The sequence below is a fragment of the Lemur catta genome, chromosome 6, assembly GCF_020740605.2.
Source record: "Lemur catta isolate mLemCat1 chromosome 6, mLemCat1.pri, whole genome shotgun sequence".
In the NCBI taxonomy this organism is placed as follows: domain Eukaryota; kingdom Metazoa; phylum Chordata; class Mammalia; order Primates; family Lemuridae; genus Lemur; species Lemur catta.
The window spans coordinates 34,818,278-34,845,497 of record NC_059133.1 but is presented as its reverse complement, the minus strand read 5'-3'; the positions used below and the strand labels follow the sequence as shown (position 1 = coordinate 34,845,497).

Genomic DNA, 27,220 nt, shown 5'->3' with positions numbered 1-27,220 from the left:
TTAACCCAGGCAATATTATATCAAGTAATTATTTCAAGTAATCAAGTAATTTCAAATAATTCATTATTAAAGATTTGAATGAATAAATGTGAAAATAAGGTGAAATAATTCAGCAGACAAGGTATTTGTGCCAAGTCAACTATACCCTTTACAGTGTGCCAAAAATTATTTTTTTCAGATTTAGATTATTGCCTTAATATTTTAGGAAAGAATCCAGAGATCACCAACATGGAAAGGCCCTCAATCCCAAGGAATTTGGGGAGAATGAGATTATATGGAAGTTGACTTAAGTAGTCAGTCCCCCAAATAAATTATTTTCATTAGCCCTATGATAAACGGCACTAATCCAAAAATATTATTTTTAAGAACCTTAAAAATTTGCCTGTTGTCCTTACAGGGTTAAAGAAATACACAAAATACAAAATGCGAGTGGCTGCCTCAACCCATGTTGGAGAAAGTTCTTTGTCTGAAGAAAATGACATCTTTGTGAGAACTCCAGAAGATGGTAAGAATATCAGTTGTGGTTGCAATTTAAAAAAAAGTGCTGTTACATGCTTACTGCCTTTATCTCATGCCACTTGTAGTGTCTGAAGCAACAAACATGAAAAAAATACACGTACTTAAAATTTTGTTTTCTTCCCCAGAACCAGAGTCATCGCCTCAAGATCTTGAAGTAATAGACATTACTGCAAATGAAATAAGGTTGAAGTGGTCACCACCTGAAATACCCAATGGGATCATTATTGCTTATGAAGTGCTATATAAAGACATAGATACTTTATTTATGAAGAACACCTCAACAACAAACATAATTTTAAAGGATTTAAAACCTTACACCCTCTATAACATTTCTGTAAGGTCATATACTAGATTTGGTCATGGCAATCAGTTATCATCTTTACTGTCTGTGAGGACTTCTGAGACTGGTAAGTTGTATTTGTTTGTTTAGTGAGACATAGTGATGTAGTAAACATAGCTGACAATTGCCATATTGTTTATAGTTTACATAACCTAAAACCCTTCATTATGTGGCTTTGTATAATCCAGAAATTCATTTGCTTTTTTTGTCAGAAGTGTGGGAAAATGCTTGCTGTACAAATTTTTAAATTCTGTTTTACATATAAGGGAACTCGTAATAAAATTCAGTGAAATTTTCAAATGAAAGATCTTGAGAAACTAAAGATTCTTTCAATGTACTTGTAAATTCTGGATTGAATAGCTACTTGCTTTCAAATTCGGTAAAAGCAGAGACTACTCATAGGAATAGATTCTTATAGTGTAATGAAGCAAGCATATAGATCATGGTGCAGGGTAGGAGCACAAAAGTGGCATGCCTGGGGAAGCTTTATGGAGGGGGTAGTATTTGGTGTGGATCTTAATGAGGAGGATGGAATGGGCAGGATGATATTATAAACGTTGCTGGGTGGGTGGGGAGGGATATCTCATCTAAAGAAAATAATGCAAGCCAGGAATTACTTGTGTTTCAGTTTTAGTGATGCTAGAGCAAATAGTATAATGCAAGACATTTTGATTGATAATCTTAGTTTATTGTTTGTATTATGTTTACAATCATATATTGCAGGCATAACTGTTAGGCCAATTTTACAATGTATGCTGAGTTTTCATAAATAAATGTAAAGTTACTGTTTTGTACATACATTTAAAGGAATAAATATTAAACTACATGAAATTGCCATTTTTATAGGTCATAGATGGCCAAATATCAGCAATTTCATATAGTTTAGCCAGATATTATATGTGAAGTTCTCTCCCTGACCTTGAGGACCTAGAAATCTAGTAAAGCAGCTTACCTTTCAATGATAGTATCTTGTTGAGACTATTCACAGAAAGGAATAAAATGAGGTGACACAAAATTGCCCATAGAAAATGGCAGTAGTTGAAATTGCAGGATTAAGAGAGTTATAAAAGAAGCATTTTATATTATCGAGACCTTAAAGTGAAACTTAATTGATATTAAACTATATATTGGCATGTTTCATTGCTTTTATAGATATTGTACCTAAAATAAGTATTTTTGAGAAAACTGTACACTCTGTAGTGACTAAGTTTTATTTTACAGTGGGTCAAGGAAAAGAATAAGTATATTTTGGGCACCTGCTAAGTGTCATGGGCTCTGCTAATGGCTTTCACACAACTTGTCTTTTTAAAATTCTTGAGTAAAGCACTAAGTTATTATTATCCTGTTTAATGAAAAACTGGGCCTATGAGAGGTTCATCCATTCAACAACTATTCACAATATGCCAGGTGCTACTGGGGCAAAGCAGTATAGAAGAAAACGATTTCCTGCCCTCTTAAAGTCTGTATTAATTGGTGGGTGTTTAATTGCTTAAGGTCATTCAGCTGGTAAGTGACAAAGCTGGAATTGGAACCTAAACCCATCTGATTATAAAGCCCATTTCCCTATTGATAGGAAATCAATAAAGCTCGTAAATTATAAAATATATCTAGGATCTTTCTGTTCATTGTTGTAGTAATATTTTACCATTTGGGCTCTGCACAGCATGGAGAAGGAAAGTATTAACTTTCAAAGATCCTGTTGTGATATTAAAAAATCACCAAATTTATGAATGCTTATCAAGCACTTTGCTACTCATGTGGTCACAACATCAAGAACACTTTATTTTAATGATAAATTATAAAGCAATTATAATATTTTGTTTGCTGATTATTACAATGTATATAATCTTTTATCTCTTTCACTGTTTGTATAATCTTAGTTCTAAGGCAGGCATAGTAAACAGTAAGTGAATATAAGAATTTAATTTGAGAATTAATTTAAAATGAGAATTTTAGTTTGGAAAATATCTGAGAAGACATATAGAACCCTTTATTTTATAGGCAAGGAGACCTAGAACTATTTAGGTAAAATGACTCAAAAGTCATAGTAGATGAGAAGTAAAGTTGGGGCTTGATGGTAGCCCTCCTGACCTCAATTTCAGGGCTCATTTAATAGGCCCCTGAACTAGCTAGAAAAATTAAGAGAAGGAGGAAACAACTTATCCCATTGCTCAATAGCCCACCAGTTGGGTATGTATGATAGGGTTGTCTTGACACTTAGACTCCTCAGAAAAGAAAGAGGCCTCAAAATAGAGTATAGGGTTCAATGCCCATCCTCTTAATTTCTGGCTTCTGTCCTGAATTAGAATAGTCTCAAAGTCTGTGCATTCTCCACATGGATAGAAATGGTAGACAATGGAATCGACATTAGTAACTTTTCCTAGGTCATGTATGCTACTATTGAGCCATTGACTTTAGCTCCCTGGACAAAGGAAGAAGCTAGAGTTTTAAGTAAAGCCTCGAGGTGTCATTTGAAGCAGGGTGTACTCAAGAGCAATGATCTGTCTGTAACCATCTGTCCGTGCTCATGGCTCAATAATCCTATTAAATATAATAAATATACCTTCTACTCTTAAAAAAAACAAGGGCCCACCCTTTAATATTGTTTCATGGGAAATTGAGTGGTGTGTTAAGTCAGTGATGTATTAATGTTACTAATTATACATAGGAGTAAATTATCTGTTCAAACGTCATATCTTGTTAAGAGAACAAGAGTTTAATAATGCTTGTAAATAAAATACTTGTGTTCAGACAGAAAGATCAATACAAGATTAACTCTCTCTCTCTGTGTGTATGTGTGTATGTATATCTGTTAGTGTGTTTGTCTGTATTTTAATCATAGAATGTACAATTTGCAAACTCGACATTAATTTTTATTTTCTCATTCTTAGGAAGCAAAAATCACAAAAATAACTTTAAGAAGTTCCCATACAAATTACGCTTTCAATGATCTATACATGTTCTCTTTTCTTCTTAAGCCATAACTTTCTTCACAGCAAACCTTTAACCAAACACCTTGAACATGTTTGATTTGGGGCAAAAACCACTAGTGGATAGTAACTTAGATGTTAACCAAAATTCTGTATAGAACTCTACACATTGATTTGTATTAATGAATAGCATTTTAAAGTTTGCCTGCATACATTAAAGCTATGTATGCCAAACAATAGTATTTTGGTATACACAAAGTAACTTCTCTTTTTACTATTATCAGGAACTAAATTATTTTTTTTATCTTTAGATTTTTAATATATTCAGCTTATTTCAACTGATTATAATCATTGGTTTTTATTCATAAGTTATCAACTATACAAAATACTCCTATAATTGGAAACACTGTTTATGCTATTTCAGAAAATTCTGAGTGCATCATCACTCTCCAAAATCAGTAAGTCATCAAGTCTGTTTTGGTTTATCTACCTGAATATCCAGTACTGCTTATTCCCTAAGGATAAATGAATATAAATGTAAAGGATATCAGCCTGGAGTCAGTAATGCATATTTATATACTGACCACTGGTGGTAGGTAGGCAGACAATTCCAGAGGAACAACTTAAATTCCAGTGAGAATTTTTCAAAATCAGAAGTTATATTGAGCTATGAAATTCAAAAATAGCATCACTAATTCCTTTTTTCTTGTGATTGAAGAGTTTTTCAATCTAGTCTTGTATCTTTTCCTTACTTGTGAGTCTCTCTCTCTTTTTTAATGTATTATATATCATATTGAACATATTTATTCATTCACTGAGCAGATTTTTTATGGATTCTATATCATGTGCTACCATTTTACTAGGTAGTATAGATATAGCAGTAGACAAAACAAAATCCCTACCTTCATGGAACTTAACATTCTAGAAGAGTCACAGAAAATTAACCAGTAAACAAATTTGTGATTGTGGGTAGTGGTAACTTCTAGGAAGGAAAAAATATCCGGGAAAGAAAAGAGAAAGTTATAGAGTAATAAGTGGGCTATTTGAGATGGAGGACTGAGAAAAGGCCTCACTGGGAAGGTTATATTTGGTGTGTAAGATTAAATTGTATGAGTACAAGGAAGAAAAGTGTCCCAGAAGGAGGAATAGAAATTGCCTGCCAAGTTCTTGACGAGGAAAGAAACTCTGTGGCGCTGAGAAAGAGCAGGACATTTCTGTCACTCGAGCAGGGTGAGCTGTGGATAGAGAATTAGCAGTTGAGGAGAGAGATATGCATAGGGGGATTGTGCAGATTTCTGGGTGCTATTCTAAGAAGTTTAGAGTTTAGTTTTAATGAGAAGCTATTGGAGAATTAGAAAACAGCAGGATATGATTTGCAATTTTAGAGAACTGCTGAATATGTTGGATATGGGAGTAAAGAAAAAATTCAAGGTGAACTACCAGAGTTTTGGTCTGAGTATCTGGATGAATGGTGGTGCCATTTACTGGGAAGGGGAAGTCCAGGGAAGAGATCAATATGGAGAAAATTCAGAACTTCTGTTTTGAACATGTATCAGATATCCAAGTACCTGCTATGAAGGCAGTTAGATAAATAAATTTGAAACTCAAGGAGAAGATGCAGGGTTAAATATATAATTTGGAAGCCTCACCATGTCTTTGATATTCAAAGTCAAAGGATGAGATAAAGTCACATCAGGATGAGTGTAGCAAGAGATGTCAAGAAGCTTTACAACTATGTCTTGTGTGATATGACGCATAAGACTTGGGGAAGTCAAGGAAGAGTTAATTAAGGAAAAAGCAGAGGTCAACCCTGATGTAGGAAGAAAATGCCAGTTGAATAAAGATGTTCAAGTAGAAAGAATTCATTTCTGAGGTCAAATGATGCTGACAAGTGAAGTAAGATGAGAACATGCAATCAATTAGTGGTTTGGCAAGATGGAGGTCATTGGTGACTTCACAGGAGTAGGTTTCATGAAAAAAAATGGGGGAAAATGCCTAACTGAAGTGGGATTAGAGTGAGTTTTAGGTACGAAAGTGTAGAGAATGAGTAAAGGCAAATTTTGAGGATATAAAGTAAAGGATAGAATTGAGCAATAGCTGAAGATGCAAGTGAAATCAAGAGACTTTTTTTTTACTGTGATATATATTACAACGTGTGTATGATTGTGTGTATATTTGAATAACTTCAAATGTAAAGTTCTTTGAATAGACTGGAGGAATGGAATCTAATGAAGAAATGGAGGGGTAGGCCTTAAAAAGGAGGAAGAAGGAAAGGCAATTAAAGAAAAATTTGTGGTAGGAAGATAATGTAGTTCTCTTCTGAATGTTTTTATTAAATATTTTTTCAATGAAATGAGAAGCAAGAATAGGCTTAGAATAAGGAAGAAAATACATTGGCTGCCAGGCATTGAAAAAGATCCATCTGAGATTGAGGTTATACGTTTAAGTGGGGTTAGTCAGCATGAAGTGGTGTTTTATTCAGCCATTTTCAGCTGTTACATTAAGGTTGTGGAATGAGCACAGACTTTGGTTTAACTCAAGTTGTCATTTTGCCAGGAAACAGAGGAGTTGATGGCGATTGCTAGGAAGTGATTATAATGATTATAGTGACTATGGAGTCTAGCCTGAGTAAGGAAATGAAAACATAAGGGAAGTGACAGTGAAAATTTGTTGAAGGACAAAGAATTGTTGGATTGGGAATATAAGAGTTAATCTGGAAAGATAGGAGGTGTTTGTCAAGGAGAAGAATACTAGAAGTTACCAGTAATGACAAGGTCTTCAGTGTTGCCATGAAAGCCTGCGGTTAAGGCAAGGTGGAGGAAAAGATTATTGGAATTATAGAGATCAAGAAATACAGAGTCCAAGGAATTGGACAGATCATTTGCATGGATGTTGACATCTCTAAGAGTGGTAGAGAGGAAGTTAGTTATTGTTGTGATAAAATCTTTAAAATGTTTGGAGAAGTGGCAGAGCATCTCCAGATGACTGTCTTAAGGAGTGGTAGCACATGGTGGTATGGGTTTCAAAGGCTCTGTGGTTCTTCAGGAAGAAGAAAGGAGAAAAGATACGTATATGGAAAAGTGGAGTGATAAATAAAACTCACAACGAGCAGGCCCTGTGATTATAGGGATTAAAGAAGGAAAACAAACCTGGTACCAAAGAGGCCTAAGCTATAGCAATGTTCTCAACGGGTCCAAGATTTCATTTAGAGCCAGAAGGTTAAGAAAGCATTCAAGGTATTTGTTAAGGATTTTTCTCAATAGGTTAGCTTGGGAAGACACTAGAGAAGATTTAGGGTATTTAGGGTAGAGAAGATAGTAGGATTATATTGCTACATCAAACTACGTAATGCATTATAATCCTTTCCAAGGTTTTAGGAGCATTGACATTCTTAAGTTAGTTTTTTCCTATTATATCTGCCTTAGACACAAAATACCCCATAACTGATAACAATTGGGGAGGGTACTGTATCTCCATTTTCCAGGCTTCTGAATTTTATTTCTCTACTATGTTTATTAGTAGTAATTTTTATATCCATGGTATTTAGAATGCTAACAAAAATGTTTCAATTTCTTTCATTTGAAAGGAAAGAATCTTATAACAGGACTCTTTAATGGCTATGATATTTACATATTTATAGATTATAGTTTATATTAAATAGTTTATATTATTTAACTCTCCAAATTAGTATGTTATTATTCTATGCAGACAATCTTAAACCATTGTCTTACAACTGTGGTCTTTGATCTCTGGTAAATTTTTAATTTTTATTTATTTATTTTACCTAACGTATGTTGTCTACAATTTCATGTATTGAAGGTGTGTTGATGGTATTCTTTTTCAGTTTTTGATTGTCTAAACATATTTTTAGTTTGCTTTGTTTTTTCTAATTTTTCTAGATATAGAATTGTTTTTAATTGTTTTAATTGTTTTTAATTTTTCTAGGTATAGAATTCCAGTTGTTTTTTAATTGATGTCAATTGTCATTTCTGTGTAGATGGTTTCTCTTCTTTCTGGTGCCATTAAGATCTTCTCTTCTTTGGTATTCTACATTTTCATAATGATGTGTCTAGATGTAATTTTTTTTTCAAAGTCCTGTTTGAGATTTATTGAGATTCCTTGATTTGAAGTTTGATATCTTTCAATAATTTTGATAATTCTCAGCCATTATCCCTTTAACTATTTCTTTTTCTTTATTCTTTCTATTATTTTAGCCACTCTTAGTATATTGTCTATGTTTCTTAACTGTCATTTTATATTTTGTATAACTTTTATCTTTGATCCACATTCTTGATAATTTCTTCAATATTATCATCCTTTTCTCTAAAATTCTCTCCATCTCTATCTAATCTGCTCTTTCAGACATCAAGAAAATTTTAATTACATTTTATTTTTGTGTTCTAAAAGGTCTATCTGGTTCTCATTCAAACTTGCATGATTATTTAACATTATTTAAATAATTCATTGTTCATATTTTAAAATGTTTGATTTCCTGAAACAGTAAACATTTATGTTTTTGTTCTCTGATAATTTCAATATCTGAAGTCTCAGAGTCTGAATGCTCTGTGTATGTGTGTGTGTTATATTTTTCTTTTTCTTTGCTGTCTTTCACTGTTGGTATCTGATTTGCTTGTGTGTTTAGTGATTTTATCAGTGAGTTCATATTCCTTGAAACTTTATCTGTGGGAAATTTATGTAGTTTGAGTCAAAGTTGAGTTCCTTCAGAGAGGATTTTTATCATATTTACTTTTTATAGTTGCTTAGGAGTAATAGCAACTCAGGACTACAGTTTCATTTTAATTTGAATTCTAAAGTAAAGATTTTTTTAGGCTACATGTAAGTATGGATTTAGGCCACATATGCTCATGGGGATAGACTTGTAATTCTAAAACAGCATAATTTTTATTTCTTTTCCACCTCTCCACCCAGAGGATTGGCAAAAGAAAACAGTTTCTTTTCTGTGCTCTCTGCAAGCTGGGTTTATTTCTCACTCCCCATTCTCTGATAATGAATGCAACACCTTGCACAAGTCCAGGAGGTAGCACTCACATGGAATTCTATGGCACCTACAGAAGAATTTAAGTTGTCCCCTAGAACATATTTATTCAATATAATGGTCCTGGGTAAAGCTGCATTCTTTTGAGGTTTCAGCTCTTTATTTGGGGGTATCCTTCATCCTTCAGTTGGCCTAAGGCTTTATATTCTTTCTCTGGCACTCTACACAAATGTTAACACAGAAATGCAAAATCACCAGGTTTAACCAGTATGCTCCACGTCAAAGCAGGTTTCTCAGGATTCCTGTTTTTAGGGGTTTTTTTTATTTGTTTTCTGTGGGCTTTTTATGGCTAGTCCCCACTGATTTCTAAATTTCTTGTCAGCCCCAGACAATTTCTTAAAGAAAATTTGTTTTAATATTATACAGAGTTTTAATTATTGTAAGTAAGATTTTCATTCAGTTTAGGGTATCTGTTTCAATATTTTGCCAGAATTGGAATCCCACATTTTTGTGCTTGAATATATATAACCATTTTATGAACATTACGTTCTATGCAAGAATGTTATTAGATACAGAAAATTAGTGTTTTATTTAATGATATCCTGTATCCTTGGGAGATAATTTTGCTGCCAGGTCATACTATGCAGCCTCATATCTGGGAGGGGCTCTTTGCCTTGTCATAGACCTTGTTGACGACCAAAACTAACCTATTGAACTTTTTTTATATTATTATTAATGAAGCAAAGAGTTGATTTTTATGTGTTTTTAATTCTCTTTCTTGCATCTGTGTATTCTACAATGCAAGATAGCTTTTTATGGTATTAAGTCTTTTAATAAATATATCATCCTGTAAGTCTTATTCAGTAGAATTCTAATATGCATTTTCTTTTGAAGGAAATATTTTCTTATATGTTTGTAAGTGGTATAATTTATCTATACCTTACTCCATTAAGGATGTTTATTATAATCACACTCTAGGAAATGTTCACATATAAATAACTTAGCATACTTGTGTGAAATTTTAGCAGAATAGATTTCAGGATGGAATTGTTTTATGCATTTATATTTTTGTTTCTTCCAGTGCCTGATAGTGCACCAGAAAATATTACTTACAAAAATATTTCTTCTGGAGAGATTGAACTATCATTCCTTCCCCCAAGTAGTCCCAATGGAATCATACAAAAATATACAATTTATCTTAAGAGAAGTAATGGAAATGAGGAAAGAACTATAAATACAACTTCTTTAACCCAAAACATTAAAGGTAAAAGAATGAATCTAATGTTGGGCATATACATTTATATTGACAGTGTGGCTACAAAATATTAGCTTAATATTATGTTATAAATGGTTTAAGTGCAATTATTTTCATAGATAGTATGACAATTCTGTCTTTTTGGCTAAATAAGCTAGAAGATGATTGCAGGTCCCATGAAAGAATACTTTCCACATTATCCTATATCATTTTGTCTTCATAATAGGAGTTACAATTGCCAATGAACTACATTTTCATTTAGCTTTTATTTTTGGAAGACTTGAGTTGAGGGCCGTTTTATAGTTTATCTTTTGAATGCTATTAAATGATTTTTTAATTGTCAACTTACTTATTTTATTTCTATTTAGGACTAAAGAAATATACCCAATATCTGATTGAAGTGTCTGCTAGTACACTCAAAGGTGAAGGAGTCCGGAGTGCACCCATCAGTGTACTGACTGAGGAAGATGGTAAACACAGTAGTGGATATTGACATACTTTGATTCCATAACATTTCAAGATACATGTATATAGAATACAACGTAATGTAAAAATTCCCCTGGCCTTGAGTGTCACTTGTGTTTCCTGCCAACATTAGACAGTGATTTCGTTGTCATGGTATAAAAAAAACTAGCAGCATCATATTTACATTCAATAAATTCAAGTATAAAAATGCTTTTCATGTTCTGAAGTCATCAGTACTCTGTAAACAAAAAATCAGTAATATTTTTCCACGGGAATTTTTAAGGCTAAAATTTGGTTTGAATGGTTAGAACATTAACTGATGTATGTCAGTCATGACTGGGTTTTTCAACTTTTACCTTCATAAGAACAGAAATTTATATGAATTTGGAGTATATTCTGTTTATGTCAACTTTCAATTTTTTTATAGTATCAGGATTAGTTTATTAATGAATTTAGGCTATCATCCAGGTTTCTCTACATAGTTGGCCAAGATGCTATTCCCCAATGTTAATAGTTTTTATATTGAATAAATATACCTTTTCCTAATCAACTCTACTAATGAGACCACTTTATATTGGTACCTTACTGGGTTTTAGGCACATATTATGCTACAAAAATGACTTTTGAGGAATATATTTGGGATTAGGATTTGTATTTTATGTTTTCTACATTGTATATTTTGAGACTTTTTTTTTCTGTAAAAGGAATTCCTACTGTCATGAGGAGTGGGCCTGGAAGTATCATAAATGTTTGTGAAGTATCTTTTTTCTTCTTCTCTTTCAAGTTTCCCCATCTTCAAGGTAGGCCGTGTACTGTGGATGTTCAGAGTCTAGAATCATTGACCAGGGCAGAATGTACATTAGAAATGACGAGGAAGGAAGGGTTTTCTCTGCACTGCTCTCCTTAAATTCAAAATAGTAAAGTCTTTGAAGCCTTCTTCTTCCTCTGTGGATCTTTCCATTTTCACTTCCACCAAAGAATTTCACCAAAACAACCTGGTAGGGTGCTCTGAGTTGCCCCAGGTTTTAAGTGTGATGCCTCCATGAGTTAGTCTTACCTAGATATTGCCTCTACTTAATATGCCTGCTTCTCCATTAAACTTACCTGTCTGAAGTTTCATTTTTTCAGATAGATTCTTCTTGCTCTCAAAGTGAGAATTAATAAATGTTTTTCCCAGTGGGTCAATGGTTAAAGGCTAGAGAAGAGAGTTAGCTTTCCTTTTTATCTTAATTTCTAAGACAAGAGGTGTTAAATCATTTTAGAAATGTCTTTCTGGAAATAGTGCCTACTTCTTTATTTATAATCTAATCAAATAGTTCTCATGTTGAGAATCTGAGATCTTATATAAAGGAGTCAGACCAGTAGTGAACATACATTTTGAGCAAGCAGAGCTTTTACCACTCAGGTCAAGAGTTCCAAAGTGTGTTATGCATCTGAATTGCCTGGGCTGTTAAAAATGCAGCATTTCAAGGTAAACGTCTATTTTAAGTTCTTGCCCAAACTATATAATTACTAAGGAACAAGGTAAAGAACAAGATCCTGTTTTGAAAAACTTTTGAAAAATTATGGCAAATTAAGAATGGATAAAGGCCTGAGAGAGTTTGCTTTATTGAGATTGGGAGCTCCTTGCCTTCATGGAGCTTGCAGTTTTGTAGATGAGATCTCAATTTGGCAAATGTATAGACAAAGAATTTTTTTCATTTTACTGACTGATGCAGATGTTCCCCCAAATTATTCACCAGGACAAAAGGGAAACCTAAGCTACTCTAGGGCATCAGGGAACGTGTAGCTGTGGAAGTTATGTCTAAGCTGTGACCTGAAGGAAGATGGGTAAAGAGGGAGAGTGAGAGATAGGAAAGATGGTGCCAGGCAGAGGGAATAGGAGCTTTATGAAGTATTCTCATCTAACCTCAGATCCTCTGACATGAGTTAAAGGGATTGCAAAAGATTCTATGTTTTCTGGTTTCATTTTGTTAGACTGTATTTCAGAATACAAATGCTAAAATGATTAGAACTTAGTCTTCTATGTATGGTAGATATGCAATATTTTGTTTAGGTAGACATGTTAGTTACATTTACTTAGCAATAAAACCTTTTACATTAAAAAGAAAGTACTCAAAAATATACTGAAAATTACAACAATACCAAGAATTATCTGATATTCTGCCAAGCATCTTAAAACATATTATAGAATAAAGTAGAAATGCTTAGTTGCAACATGTCAGTTTCTAAATCAGTGCTATTTTTGATTGAAATCTGTTTTTTAATAATAAAGTTAGATTTTACAAAGATATTAAGAAAAATATTTATAGGTTTTGCTTTGAAAAATGAAAGAGTTTTCAGAGGTAATTCATATCTTGGGAAACAGGCATCTCTAAATGATACATGGATTCTTGTGGTAATCAATATTTGATAGCATTTTTATTGTAGTGCCAATGAAAATACCAACTACAACTGTTACCATTATTCCTTAGAACTTGTCTCATAAACCTTTCTCTGCTCAATAAATTTTTTGGGGAAAACTATTGTTACTAAAATAATGAAAACATACATACATGGGTACACATACAGCCATGGCTGAGATTATTCAGAGAATCAAAAAGAAAGTGAAATAATTCAGGTACCATTTTCTCCACATTATTGGAAATATTGACTTATACATGAGCTATATATAAATTAACATTCTTTAAAGATCTAAACAAATGCCCAGAATTTCTGTTAGCTCCTTATGAGTCCACTTTCCATGCATAACTATAACAATGAACCAAATTTTACTGTTATACTTTTTTATATGCAAAAAGTTGTATTTCAGTATTCTAAGACATTGCTGTACTATTATACAGCAGCTGAGAATGCCATTCTAAATGTTTTATCTAAATGGAAATATAAACATGGCTAACTAGTTTTCAGTAGTTTTTTAAACTTACATTATTATAGCAGAATTACAAGTTGATCCTAAACTATTTTCTTGTCTATGTGTTACATTGGTGTTTCCTTTGTAAACCATTCAATTTTGAAGACTTGGTGAGCAGATTTTGATATTACTTTACAGTTTAATGACACAACTGAAACTGAGGAATGTAGTTTTCATTTGTGAGGTCAGTCATTTTAACTGCTCTCCTAATGTTATGCTTATCACTTTCCCACTTCTTGGATGTGTGATTTTTTTCCCACGTCTTTTTATTGTCTGGGGAGCTCTTTTATTGTCTAGTTATTCACCCCAATAAGTTCTTATTTTTATTACAGGATAACAATTTACCAATATGTACTTGAACAGTAGGTGAGTCACTGTGACATACCCCTTGTTCTATTTTCTCATGAAATATTTTTTTCCATTGAATCACAGAAACAGATGTTCTAACACCACCATGCAAAATCTTCCTTTATCATCTCATTTTGAAAGTAAACAATCAGTCTCTTGTGCCCATGGAGAAAAGCACTGGACCTGATTCCTTTACCAGAAAGTTTATAATAAAAAATTTGCGCATTTTCATTTTAACCTTTTCTTATATGTATTTAATAAAATGTATTATTCTATACCCTAACATTTCAGCTCCTGATTCTCCTCCTCAAGATTTCTCTGTAAAACAGTTGTCTGGTGTCACTGTGAAGTTGTCATGGCAACCACCCCTGGAGCCAAATGGAATTATCCTCTATTACACAGTTTATGTCTGGTAAGAATTTTTTTTTTTTTTTTGGAAATAGTTCTGAGAACAAATATTAATCTGTAACATCATAGGAATGTAGTTTTATTTCAGAATGTTATGCTACATTAAGAACATGATTATTAATAGGCTAGTTAATATGTTTTTATTAAGAAACAAGTTTTTCCCATATTATGTAGTGGTTCAAGCATAGTCAAATAATATAATTTTGCAATTAGAATAAAAACAATTATGTGTTATGCATAATTATACTAAATTTCTACTCAAAAATCATTGATTGATCAATTTTATATGAATTCAAACACATAATTTTAAACTCTTCTAAAGTTTTACACCAATATTCTCATGCACACTATCTTTTTGTTTCCTCGAGCAGAATAATTTTAAGTAAAATTTAACTAAAAGAAACTTTTTTTTTGGAAATCTGTTATTTAAGCTCAATTTTCCATTGAAATGTAAGCAGTGTATTTATCCATTTTTTCTGATCACCTTTACCCTGATTACCTGTTTATCCTTCAATTGTGAAAAAGATGAAATCCTATAGTACATCACATGTCATTAACAATGTGGCCATACAGCTTCATAAAAACATCGAAATCCTTACTTTGATTTAATGTAAGTCCTCTCAAGAGGATTCACCAGTTATGTAATACATTTCCTAGTGGATTTTAAGTATTTCAATTCAGAAAATACAATTTACACTTTATAAAACATAGGCATTTCCTTACTCTTGTATTTCTGACTTGGAAGGGCCAGCATTGAGTGAGAGGCCATGATATTTTAAAGAAGTCTACTCTTATTCTATTTCCTAAATAAGATTTTTCTTTCCCCAATTCCTCCTTAAACCCTTCGCATGCTGCTCTTTAGGACTACAATTTCTCGTGTTCTTCATTGCTTGATTCCTAGTCATTTTGTATAGGCATGATGAAATTAGGAGTGTCATGAGAGATGTTAGTGAAAAAGCAGCAGCAGGAGGAAGGTAACCATTTGCCTCCATTACCCTATCCATTCGTTCATTTATTTATTCATTCATTCAACAGTACTGTTAGAGAACCTATATGCCTGTGAACAAGATACACATAAGACCCTTGCCCTCAAGAAGCTCACATTCTTCAGGGAAGAACTTTCCAGAAGGAAGGAATATCAACTGCACAATGTCTGTGGGGAAACACAAATTGCCATTTTAATGACCAGAGAAGTGGTCAGTGTTGCTAGAGATTATAGAACCAAAGAAGAGTAATATTGGGGGCAGGAGATAGATAAAATTCAGGAGTCAAGCCAAGATCAGGATTTGGTTTTCATTTGAACTCTAATGGACATTAACAGAGAATGTCAAGCACTTTGAATTCTTTACAGAGAATGAATTGTAGGGGACAAAAGTGTTAGCAGGGATACCAGGTAGGAGTCTATTTCAGCAGTCTGGTCAAGAGATGATAGTGCAATGGAGGAGAGAAATAGGCAGCTTTGAACCACGTTTGGGAAGAAGCACTACCAGGACATGGTGATAAATTGGCTATGGGTGTAAGAGAAAGAGATGAATCAAGGGTGACTTGAATTTTGAATTGAGGGTGATTACTCCTAGATTTTTGATGCCATTTGCTAAGTTAGAAAAAAATGTAAGTGAAAAAGGTTAATAAAGTGAGAATCAAGATTTTTCTGGCTGAGGTTTTCAGCCCCACACTGAGAGAACAATTTTGTTCCTCTGTAGAGCGATCATGCTTCCCTTCCTAGGGGCTCGTGGTATTTTCAGCATAATGTGTAGCACACCTAGACAGAAAAACACACAGTTAGGTAGCATTTTAAACAATGCTGTTTACCTGTTTTTTTCTCTTTCTGGGTATGAACCGTTATGGACAATAGGAGCCACCTACTCTAGGAAATTAGCTGCAATTCTAGCTGTCTACTTTTAATTCTGAAATATATAAAAGTAGCAGGATTCATTGGGAATAAGTAAAGGAACCTATGTATATTACACTAAATCTTAAGAGTATAGCAAGGCTGGATTTTTATATGCTACAATTCAGATGTCGTGTAAAACATGACCCTTTATTTTCTGTAACTGGGTCTTTGTGCTTTTTGCAATGATGGTAGATGTTGTGAGGGCACTGATTTGAGGTCACTCATTCATTCCTCATTCCCTCTGGGTTTAATTCGATCTCTTTTGGGTAAATATTCAATCAATTCAAAGTTCAACTCCTCAGTTGTGCTTTTTATGTCATATTTCAAAAGGTATTTCTTATTTATCCCACTTCCCAAGATAGAGTATAGGTATAAGGGAATCCCAGTGAAAGTGGGGTGAGGAAATCTCAACTCTGTGATATTATGACTCATCTCACCTGTATTTTCTTGGAATCATTCTGGCACCAAACTTGTGGTTATAGCATCTGGTTTCAAAGTTCTTATTTTCTGTTTTAGCCTTTGTCCATTCTCAAAGTTTAATCTAGCACCCTGGTTCTCTTAGCATTTCTGTCTCGAACCTCAGGTAACTAGATACCCTCAGTTAATTTCTCTGCACCAGTTTGCCTTGTGTAGGATTTGGGAAGTTTACTTCCACACCCTTTTCTAGCTCTGGATGGTCTGCTAGAGAAGTCCTTGGATCTTTCTGAACATGGTACCATACTGAACACATACTGATTTTATGAAAGCTTGTCATTTTTCTCTTCATCCTGAGAAGAAAGAGCAAGTCCTCTTTATACTGGGATTTCCCTCTCAAATCTAGCTGGGTGTTTTCACCACTCCACCTTCACCCTAACATCTTCAGACACTCCAGTCTGACTGTTTTGTCTGTTTCTTTTTCTCACTTTTTCTTAGTAATGTAAAGTTGTTTCTTATTTTTGACTGATAGAAATTTCCTTGATCCATCTACTCCTTACTTTCTACACCATGACTTAATTATAAAACTCTGTGGTCTCAAATCATCCAGGATTGACTCTTGATGTGTAAATAGAATGTAGAAAACACTTTTCCCTCAATACAACTTGGCTTTGTTTTACACAGACACACATACACAAACAAACATGCACACAGATGCATCCTATCTCCTTCAAGATCTACTTTGTTCATTGCTGTATTTAGAATAGAATATTACCTGGCACATAATTAAACTTAATTAATATTTGCTGAATGGGTGAATAAAAAGTATATTTTAAGTGTTAAAAACTTAATACTGATTTTTTCTGTTTCCATTTCTGTGATAAGAATAGTGATGCTTTTGCAGATAATGGATGTTTCAGTGGAATAGAGTAAGATCACATGAAGAAAGAAACAAAAAATGGAAAAGCACCTTAAACTGTTCAAGAATACTCTGAAATATATATATTATATACATATGTATAAATGATAATGAAATATACACAGAGATATTTTAAAATTTTTATCATCTTCTAACTATGATACTTATTAGAAGGTTTAAGCTTTAGTAACTTACTAAAACTTACTAAGATACTTGGTTGGAATTGCTGTATAAGGTATAGCAAATGTAGCTAAGGGAATGGTCATAACTGTGGGTCCTTTTGTTAGTGATTACTAATCATTTTGGGGGCTTTTGCCATAATCAGTTTTTTTATGGGGATAGGAAGGAGGTATCATACCGAAATGCACATGGGTTTTGAGTCAGTGAAACATGAGTTTAAATCTTGGCTCTGTCATTGAATTATCTGTGGTTTTCCTAAAACATTGAATAAATGGTAGCTAGCATTATTAGCAGGATTCCTGTTTTAGGGGCTCATATTTCTCTCATAATTCTCATTTGCCATTATTTCAGTTGTTCCAATAATTACCAAATTCTTATAAAAACTTTCTTTTTTTGGATATTTTGCTTTTTTCAGTGTGTCTTCAAAATGCATGTTACCTATTATATTTGTTATACTGGGTCCCTTCTCTCTTTGTCATGAATATTTCTTCACAAAATAGTTCATGAAGGTTAGTGTGTAATCATTTCATATCCATTACTGTGTGAGTCACATTTGGTTTGTAGATGCTGTGTTCAGAAATCTGTTTTAATCCATCATATTTTAAAATAATTTTTCCTTCTGAAATTCGCTTTGTGAAATAACTTTTATCATCTATCAAGATAACAAAGTAGCATTTTTCCCCTTGGTTATATTGATAAAGTTTATATATATATATATATGTGTTTTAAAATGATATACAATTCTTGCATTCCTAGGGCAAGAATTTATTTTTATTCTTCATTTATTTTTCATTTATTTTTATTCTTTTAACACATTTTGAATTGAGGCCTAGCATTCTAGTTGACTGATAAAAAGCTTATGTATTTACTATATTCTTGAATTCAACTTGAATTTGTTTAGCAATTTTGCCTCCATATGTGTTAGTAAAATTTAACAATATTTTTCTTCTTTATTTATAAAGAAGTTGCTTATATTCCCTATAATGTGTAGCTAAAAGACATGGACTAAAGGTGATGCTGAAAATTCTAGCTTATATAGGAATCTTGACTTTTAAATGTTTCTCAGTTTTCTTAGCAGTAATTATGAGAAGTAATTCTGAAACAGTCTGACAAATGTTTAAACTCTGTAGGGAGATACAAAATATACAGAACTTTAAAATGATTGGAGACTTATTGGAGATATAATATATCCATGTGAAATAATTAAAAATACTTGCTGAGCAATATATTAGAAAGTCAAAACAATTTGTAGCTCTTTATTAAATGTCACCGGTCAAATAATTTCCTCAGTAACATAAAAGCTTGCCTTTGTAAATGCCCTTCTGTGTGCCAAAAATTGTATGCCTAGTCCTGTTTTTTCCAGGTTTCTAAAAGTTTTTCACCCCGTTAAAAATGACCTAATAGAGCATACAATATACATCGATAATCAGAATGGAAGGGGGCCATTTCAGATTTCCTGAATTTATGACTCCTTTTGGGAGTGAAGATGGTAAAGATAGATTAATGAGCCAGGAGAGCATCTCAGGGGAGGTGGCATATGAAGGATTTGAGGCAACATGAATGGCTGTCAGGAGGTTGACAAGTAGCATAATAGAAATGGAGTCTTGAGGCTAGGTTGGGAAGATGAGAGAAACAAATATAGAAAGATAGAATAGATGAGTACAAGGGTGCTCTTTAGAGTTTAACCTGAGGTTTCTCATGGGATGATCAAATTTCTGTCTCAGCTCTTTCCTGCTAGTCATTTTTATGAATCATTATGAAACTTGGGTGCCAAGGTTACAAACAGGCTACCCGTGAGCCATACATGCTTTGCTGGACCTACAAACGGCTCAGAAACTCTGAATTGATTGTTAGCATTAAAAAATGAGTAGATATCTAGTAAAACTGCAGGTTCCTTTGTTTTTTACAAAAATCAGAAGACTATTACCCTTGGCAAAATTCAGGGGAGTTGAATAGTGGCTGTCTTATTTGTAGCATTTGCTCTGTGGTTTATCACAGTTCCCACCACATCCTCTTTTAAACCAAATGTTTTATCATTTATTTTACCTGTCTAGATCTTGAGTTATTATCCCTTGATTCAGGGGATCTGCTCATCATGTTTTTTTTTTTTTAATGCACAAAACTGGAAGAGATTGTGATTTCTTTGCATTATAGACTTGGGAACAAAATGTCTCAGAAAGCTGAAGAAAAGGGCTAGAGAGGATTAGTATAGTAGTTACCATTTGGGGACAAATGTTTCTTACATACATTTTCTAATTTATCCTTATTTATTTGTTTGCAAAAAATACTACAAAGAAAAGAACATTATCCCCATTTTATAGTTGTGAAAACAGTCTTCATACAGTTAAAAACTTGCTGAAGGTTACAGAGCTAAAGATGACAGAGTCAGAAATCATACCCAGATCTGCCTTACTTCCAAATTATGCTTTTCCTGCACCAGTAAAAATAAGTGTTATAATTGGCCTTTGTTCTAAAAACTAAACAGTGCATCTGTAGGATAGGGAAGTCCTAATTTGATGATAGCATATGTGAAAAAGAGGGAATTATAACAAAATTAAGCTTATTGCATTAACTCATAAGGGATATTTCTACTAAAAACACTCAGGGGCTTGATATTGGTCTGCATTCATTGATGGAGTGTATGTATTATGAGAGAAAATTATAGTGTTTCATGTGTCAAACCAGCTGGATTATTGGTTAATATGGTTTAAGTAGTATATGTACAGAGTAGAGCTTGTTCAGGGAGAAGTGATGAGGATGGTGGAAATACTCAGGATCAAGGCATATGAAGGACTATGGAAAAAATGGGAATAGGTCAAGATTAATAATAGTCAAGATTCTTTTAATTTCAAGTACTGGACCCAACCTAAATTGCTTCAAGCAAAAATGGGATTTATTGGCACATGTAGCTGAAATGTACAAGGAGTATACTAGCTGGATGTGGGAGCTCAAATAATTTTACCAGTTGTGGTTAGCAGCAAGAAGCTTGGTGTGGTCAACAGTGAGATGGTCCTTGTGTCTTGAGTATAATGACACAGGAGACAAGTAGGAGAAGATAAAGTGGAGATAAAGCAGGGAAGATACATAGAGAACAAGGAGTTTGAATTTTATTGCAAGTGTAATGGGTAATGGAAAGTGTTTTCTCCAAGAGTATGATCATGCATCTTTGGGTGCATGGTTTAAATAAAGTTACAAAATACCATATAATATTAAGACTAATTCTCTCTCTCTCTCTCTTTCTCTGTGTGTGTCTGTGTGTGTGTATGCATGCGTTTGTGGCTCTATATTTAAGAAGTTAATTTGTAACTGAATTGGCTGGCTCAGTTGCTCCCTCCCTAAATAATTTGGATACTACAAAAACAATGGGAGTGTACTGCTGGTATTACTATAACAAAGACCTCACCCCCTGAAAAAGCATAGTTCCCTTTCTGTAAATCTCATCATATTTGTATTTTCTTGTTTTATAAGGGTTTTCCTGCTAGATGTAAGCTCTAGGAGTGTAGGGACTGTACCTTACCATTTCTATGCCCCATCCTATTCTGTGCTTTCTCTGATATATGGATCCCTATATAAGAATCAAAATCTATGGAGAGAGGGTATGAAATGGAACCCAGAACTGTGCCATCTCTGGGAAGTAGGTGTTTACAGAAAGGATTGATTATGGAGAGGCCATAATTTGGGTGTTAGAGCTCTGATCGGAGGAAACTAGGTTGGAGAACTAGTTCCATACTTTGGAATTCCAGAAACTTTCATAAGATTCAAATGGACATATTAGTCCAAAGACTAATAGTATAGTTGGTTTGTGGTATTATAAGAATAAAATTGGAAAGTAATAAAAATTTCCCTCCAAAATGTATAGATTTTTTTTCTTGCAACTAAAAGTAGACCTACCATTTGATCCAGCAATCCTGCTAATAGGTATTTACCCAAAGGAAAAAAAGATATTTTATAAAAAAGATACTTGCAGTTGAATGTTTACAGCAGCACAATTTATGATCACAAAGATGTGGAAACAACTCAACTGTCCACCGATACGTGAGTGGATTAATAAAATGTGGTATATGTATACCATGGAGTACTACTCAGCCATTTAAAAAATGGTGATCTAGTATCTTTTGTAACAACTTGGATGGAACTGGAGATCATTCAGTGAAGTATCTCAAGAATGGAAAAACAAACACCATATGTACTCAATACTAAATTGGAACTAATCTATCAACACTTACGTGCACACATGGAAGCAAAACTCAATGGAAATCAAGTAGGTGGGGGAGAGGAGGAGGAAGATGGGTAAATTCACACCTAATGGGTACAACGGGCATTAGCTGGGTGAAGGGCATACTTTTAACTTTGACTCAAACTGTACAAAAGCAAATTACATAACCAAAACACGTGTACCCCCATAATAGTCTGAAATAAAAAAAAAATATATATATATATATAGTTAGGTGAAGGTGACTTCACAGAAAGTAAATATCAAATGTATAATATATATAACTTTCTATAGCTTTTGCTTGCTTAAAGGCCAGGAGAGTAAATTAATTTAGAGGTTTGCCCATCCTTCAGCTCATTTATAACAACACTTTCCACAGCTTTTTATAATAACTGGAGAACAGACAGTTTGAAATTGTGTTCTTTAGTTGAGCACTATGAGTAACAATATTCTAAATTTCAGGTTAAGACGAGATCCAGGTGTTTTAAATTTTTTTTTGAGTAGGGGCTAAGGTTGACATCATTTGGTTAAATTTAAGAGTCCTAATCAGAATTCTCTCCAAGAAACGAAAAGTGATTGGACATTTACATTTTTTGAAGCCCTGTTATGAAAAATGAAGGTGGTTAAAAAAATTGGAACTATTGAAAAAAGAATGAAAGGAAATGGCTTTAATAAAGTGAAGGACGCTAAATTACCTGAAAAAAGTTTTGATTTTAGGTAATTTGTTTTCAGCTTTTCCATCTTTATGATTATAATTTAAAAGTCTTTACAGACAATCCACCACTGATTATATTTTAACACTTGCTACCCCTTAAGCATTTTTGCATCACATTAGCTTTTTAAATAACATTTGTATAACTTCTGCACTTGGCAAATTTAGAGAAGAAAGGCTATATTTCTCATTTCTTAATTAAATATTTAAAATGATACTTTCATTTATAAAATTAATTTTATGATTATATTTATAGACCCTATAACCTTAATTTCCCAGTAGAAAAATGTTTTTGTTTTTTCTCCCTCTTCTTTTACTTTTTTATTTTTTTATTATTTTTTAATTTCAGCTTATTATGGGGGTACAAAAGTTCAGGTTATATATATTGCCCATGCCCCCCCACCCCCCACCCCCGAGTCTGAGCTTCAAGCATATCCAATTCCCAGACAGTGCTCATCGCACTCATCACATAGGTATAATATTTATTCTGTCTAAACTCTGTCAACTAATTGCCAACATTGTATTCATTTGAGCACAATTTAATTTAGGCCAAAGTTTTCAATTCATTATTATACTTTACTGTTATTGTTCACTAAAATTAACTCTTTCCAAGTAAAAATTATGTTCCAGTATTTAGTGCATGATGCTTGAAAGTATCAAATCCTATGTTTTGTTCTCCCTTTGCACAGGGTGGATACATTCTCAAGCAGATGGGGAGGAAAAGACTAATAATGATCCACTTATTATCATGAAATACATATATATATATATATATATATATATATACACACACACACATATATATATATAAAACTTGTAAGCCCCATACTTACAAAAACTGAATTAAAAATTTACAAAAGAGAATAGTAAAACTAACAAATAATTTTAAAAGTGAAGTTAGAAAGGAATTGGGGGAGATTGATTTAGAAAAAAAGAGGAAAAAACAGAGCTTAATGTCAGGACTGAAAAAGAAGACATAACTATAGATACTTAAAAATGAAAAGATAATAGGATATTTTAAACAACTTAATGACAATAAATTTTAAAATGTTTTTGAAATCACAAATTCCTAGTTAGAATTAGCTTATAAACTTTGTAATAGAAAACAGAAAATCTGGGTATCCTATAAGCTTTAAAGGAGAGAAGTGAGTAATTAGTAACTCTGTATTAATCCAATAACCCATTTTCTGAAGTATTTTGCTCAGATTTTTGAGCCCTAATGGGATCATAGCCTTTAACTATATGGCTGTAAACTCCTTAAAGCCAGAGGGCTATGTCTTTTTCATCTTACATCCCCCTCACCACGTACACTAGTTGATATACTGTAGGCTCTCAAAAAAATATTTGCTGGAGTAATAAAGAAAGAATACATTTAAAAGTCTTGCTTTTTCTAACCTCACTGAGCTTGGAGCACCATGAGGCAGTCGCTTTACTTATTTTGGTAAGCTTCCTCTCCTGTTGTCCTCAGAAATTATCCCAAACCATCTTCTCTCACCTCAAGTCCTCTACTAAATCTCACTCAGCTCATTCATAGCAGATAAACTCAGCTCCCAATCTACACTAAAAATTGAGATGACAATCTCAAAAATTTGTCTTATAATAACTTCCTGCTTCCAGAAACTATCAACTGATTTATATCTTTAACCATTGCAACCATTCTCAGGAGATGAAATGTCTCTCTCCCAGCGCAAGTGCAATCCCGCCAACTGTTTTCTTGATTCTAATTCCTTGTGACTGCTCCAAAACTATGGTTTATAAATGTATGCTTCTGCAACTTCAACCTCCTTCTCTTTAAGTGTCTTTTTCCTCTAATCTTATAAAAGTATCTTTCCAGCTAATGACAAACAAACAAAATAAAGCCAAACCAAATCAAACGGAATTAATCAGCCAATCAAATGATGACAATAAGAACTATGACAACAAATGAATACCCTACTGTGATTCAGACTGTCTATGAGATTCTAGAAAAGCTTTATGAATGTGCAAGTATTTATGCCTTTCTAGTCTGGGGTTGTTTAATACACAATTACTAACCTATTGATAGCTGTGTAGATAATTATTCTAGAGTACGGTACAACATGGAAGAGCAGTTTCCTTATACAGTGGAAAAATTAGTGAACATCACTGGTTCATCTAAGGAAGAAACTCATTTGATAAAGAGTCAAATAAATGTTGACATTCTCTATTTTAGGGAATGGTATTTAGTGAGTGAAAGGATTAATCTAGAATGCTTAGATGATAGCAGATTAAAGTTTTAAAACTAAATGTTTAGAAACAAACAGGGATGGATGTATCATCAGGGTAGATTACCCACATGAAACAAAACATCAAATGATGAAGGTCTCAAACCTTATCTAGAAAACCATGCATACTCATATTTAGGGATATGGAGAAATTTAAGTCTTCCCATGTGGTTTTGGTATTCAAGATTCCTTCATAGGCAATTGTTGCTTAGCATATACTTGATGCTATAAGAGATAAACAAAGAAATTAAAAATGCACATTAAAACCACAATGAGATATCATCTTACCCCAGCCAGAATGGCTATTGTTAAAAAGTCAAAAAACAACAGATGTTGACGAGGATGCAGAGAAAAGGGAGCCCATATCCTTTTGTTGTGAATACAAATTAGTATAACCTTTATGGAAAACAGTGTGGAGAGTGATCAAAGAACTAAAAATAGAACTACTATTCGATCTAACAATGCCATTACTGGGTATCTATCCAAAAGAAAATCATTATATCAAAACATACCTGCACTATATGTTTATCATAGCTATGTTGGCAACTGCAAAGATATGGAATCAACCTAAGTATCCATCAACAGATGATTGGACAAAAAAAAATGTAGCATACATATACAATGGAATATTATTCAGCCATCTGGAGGCCATAATTTTAAGTGAAACAAGTCAGACAAGAACAACAAATATCACATTTATATAAGTGGGAGCTCAATAATGTGTACACATGGAAATAAAGTGTGGAGTAATAGACAATGGAGACTCAGAATGGTGAGGGTGTAGAGAGGGGGTAGATGATGAGAAATTACTTAATGGGTACATACATGTACGTTGTTCAAGTAATGGATACCCTAAAATCCCTGACTTCATGAATATGCAGTCTATACATGTAAGAAAATTATACTTGTACCCCATAAATTTATACAAGTAATAAAAATAAAAAGAAATTGGCAAAGCAAAGAAACTGCTCTTAGGCTCTAGAATTTCCTTTATATCCTAGATATCAAAATGTGGTCTGTGTTTTGAAAAAAATATCAATTAATTAGGAAATAACTTCATCTTAACGACTATATTCATGCCAACCCAAGACTTTTTCTTGGTATGAGGCATGAGTGAAGACACAAAAACTGCATCTTTTATTTTTCAGAATAATTCCAATGTAATTTGAATTCTTTTGATTTCCCAAATTAAAAAAAAATATAACCTTTAAAAATGTTCTAATAGGTTTGGGATTAAATCAGTAAAATTATTTCACCAAGGACTTCCCTCAAGTTTTTTCTCAATTTGAAAATATTCACTGATTCATCAGGTTTGGCTGATGTTGAAAAGTTATATATTTTAGATAATAATTATTGTGTAACATTTCTATTCCTTCCGTTTCCACACAGTTTATGACTTTTGATATGTATGTAAGAGTTAGGCTGGCTGTGTCAGGTAGGACTCCTCTCTTGCTCACCCCACCTTAGTCGAGTCCCTATTCTAGAAAGTTTTAACTTTCTAGTGAACAAAATGTCCTGCATCTTGGGGGACTATGCCTTTATCTCCTTTTCTATACTTTGGTCACAACTAATTTCTTTGTTCATCGTTTTCTTGTTTTTCTTTGCTTTTAGCTACTGTGGAAAAAAGGTTATTGTCATTGTCCTTAAGGAAATTACATTGTTATTTAATAAAATGTTTTATGATTAATTACTGCTTTATCTCTCTATTTTAAGGGTTGTGTCCTACTCGTATTTATGCCTAACATAGTACCTGACACAAAGTAGATACTAAGTAAATTTTCTTGGATTTTGTTGAATAAAAACACATAAGAACATATAAGCATAGGTTCTCCTGTATCTTGATTTTTTTCTCTTATCATGTTAATAACAATGATTTATTTATTTTTGTAGCTAAATAATTTGGATGTACCATAGTTATTCAGTCTTCTTATATGTTTATTAGTCATTTGTGGTCCATTTTTTGAATAATTTATTCATGAATTTTCTTTTCTATCTTTTACTTTAGTTTTTTTTTTTTTTTTTTGAGACAGATTCTCACTCTGTTGCCCAGGCTAGAGTGAGTGCCGTGGCCTCAGCCTAGCTCACAGCAACCTCAAACTCCTGGGCTCAAGCAATCCTCCTGCCTCAGCCTCCCGAGTAGCTGGGACTACAGGCATGTACCACCATGCCCGGCTAATTTTTTCTATATATATATGTTTTCAGCTGTCCGTATAATTTCTTTTCTATTTTTAGTAAAGATGGGGTCTCGCTCTTGCTCAGGCTGGTCTCGAACTCCTGAGCTCAAACAATCCGCCCGCCTCGGCCTCCCAGAGTGCTAGGATTACAGGCGTGAGCCACCGCGCCCGGCCTACTTTAGTTTTTTAAATGGAGAATATTATGTCTGAGTTAGGGAGACAGAGTTCTTTAGATAGTGCTCCAAACAAAGATAGATACCTTCCCCATCCCCTTTGAATTTAGAGATGGTCTATAT

General features: G+C 33.3%; 1 protein-coding gene across 1 annotated transcript in view; it reads left to right on the top strand.

Moving 5' to 3' along the window:
• The window catches only part of PTPRQ (protein tyrosine phosphatase receptor type Q), a 189,965-nt gene that overhangs the window by 30,315 nt on the left and 132,430 nt on the right, over positions 1–27,220 (top strand). Inside the window, exons 13-17 of the mRNA XM_045553305.1 lie at positions 398–505; positions 645–926; positions 9,867–10,049; positions 10,409–10,510; positions 14,059–14,179. Coding sequence (XP_045409261.1) covers positions 398–505; positions 645–926; positions 9,867–10,049; positions 10,409–10,510; positions 14,059–14,179 — 796 coding nt within the window. The remainder of the gene's footprint in view (positions 1–397; positions 506–644; positions 927–9,866; positions 10,050–10,408; positions 10,511–14,058; positions 14,180–27,220) is intronic.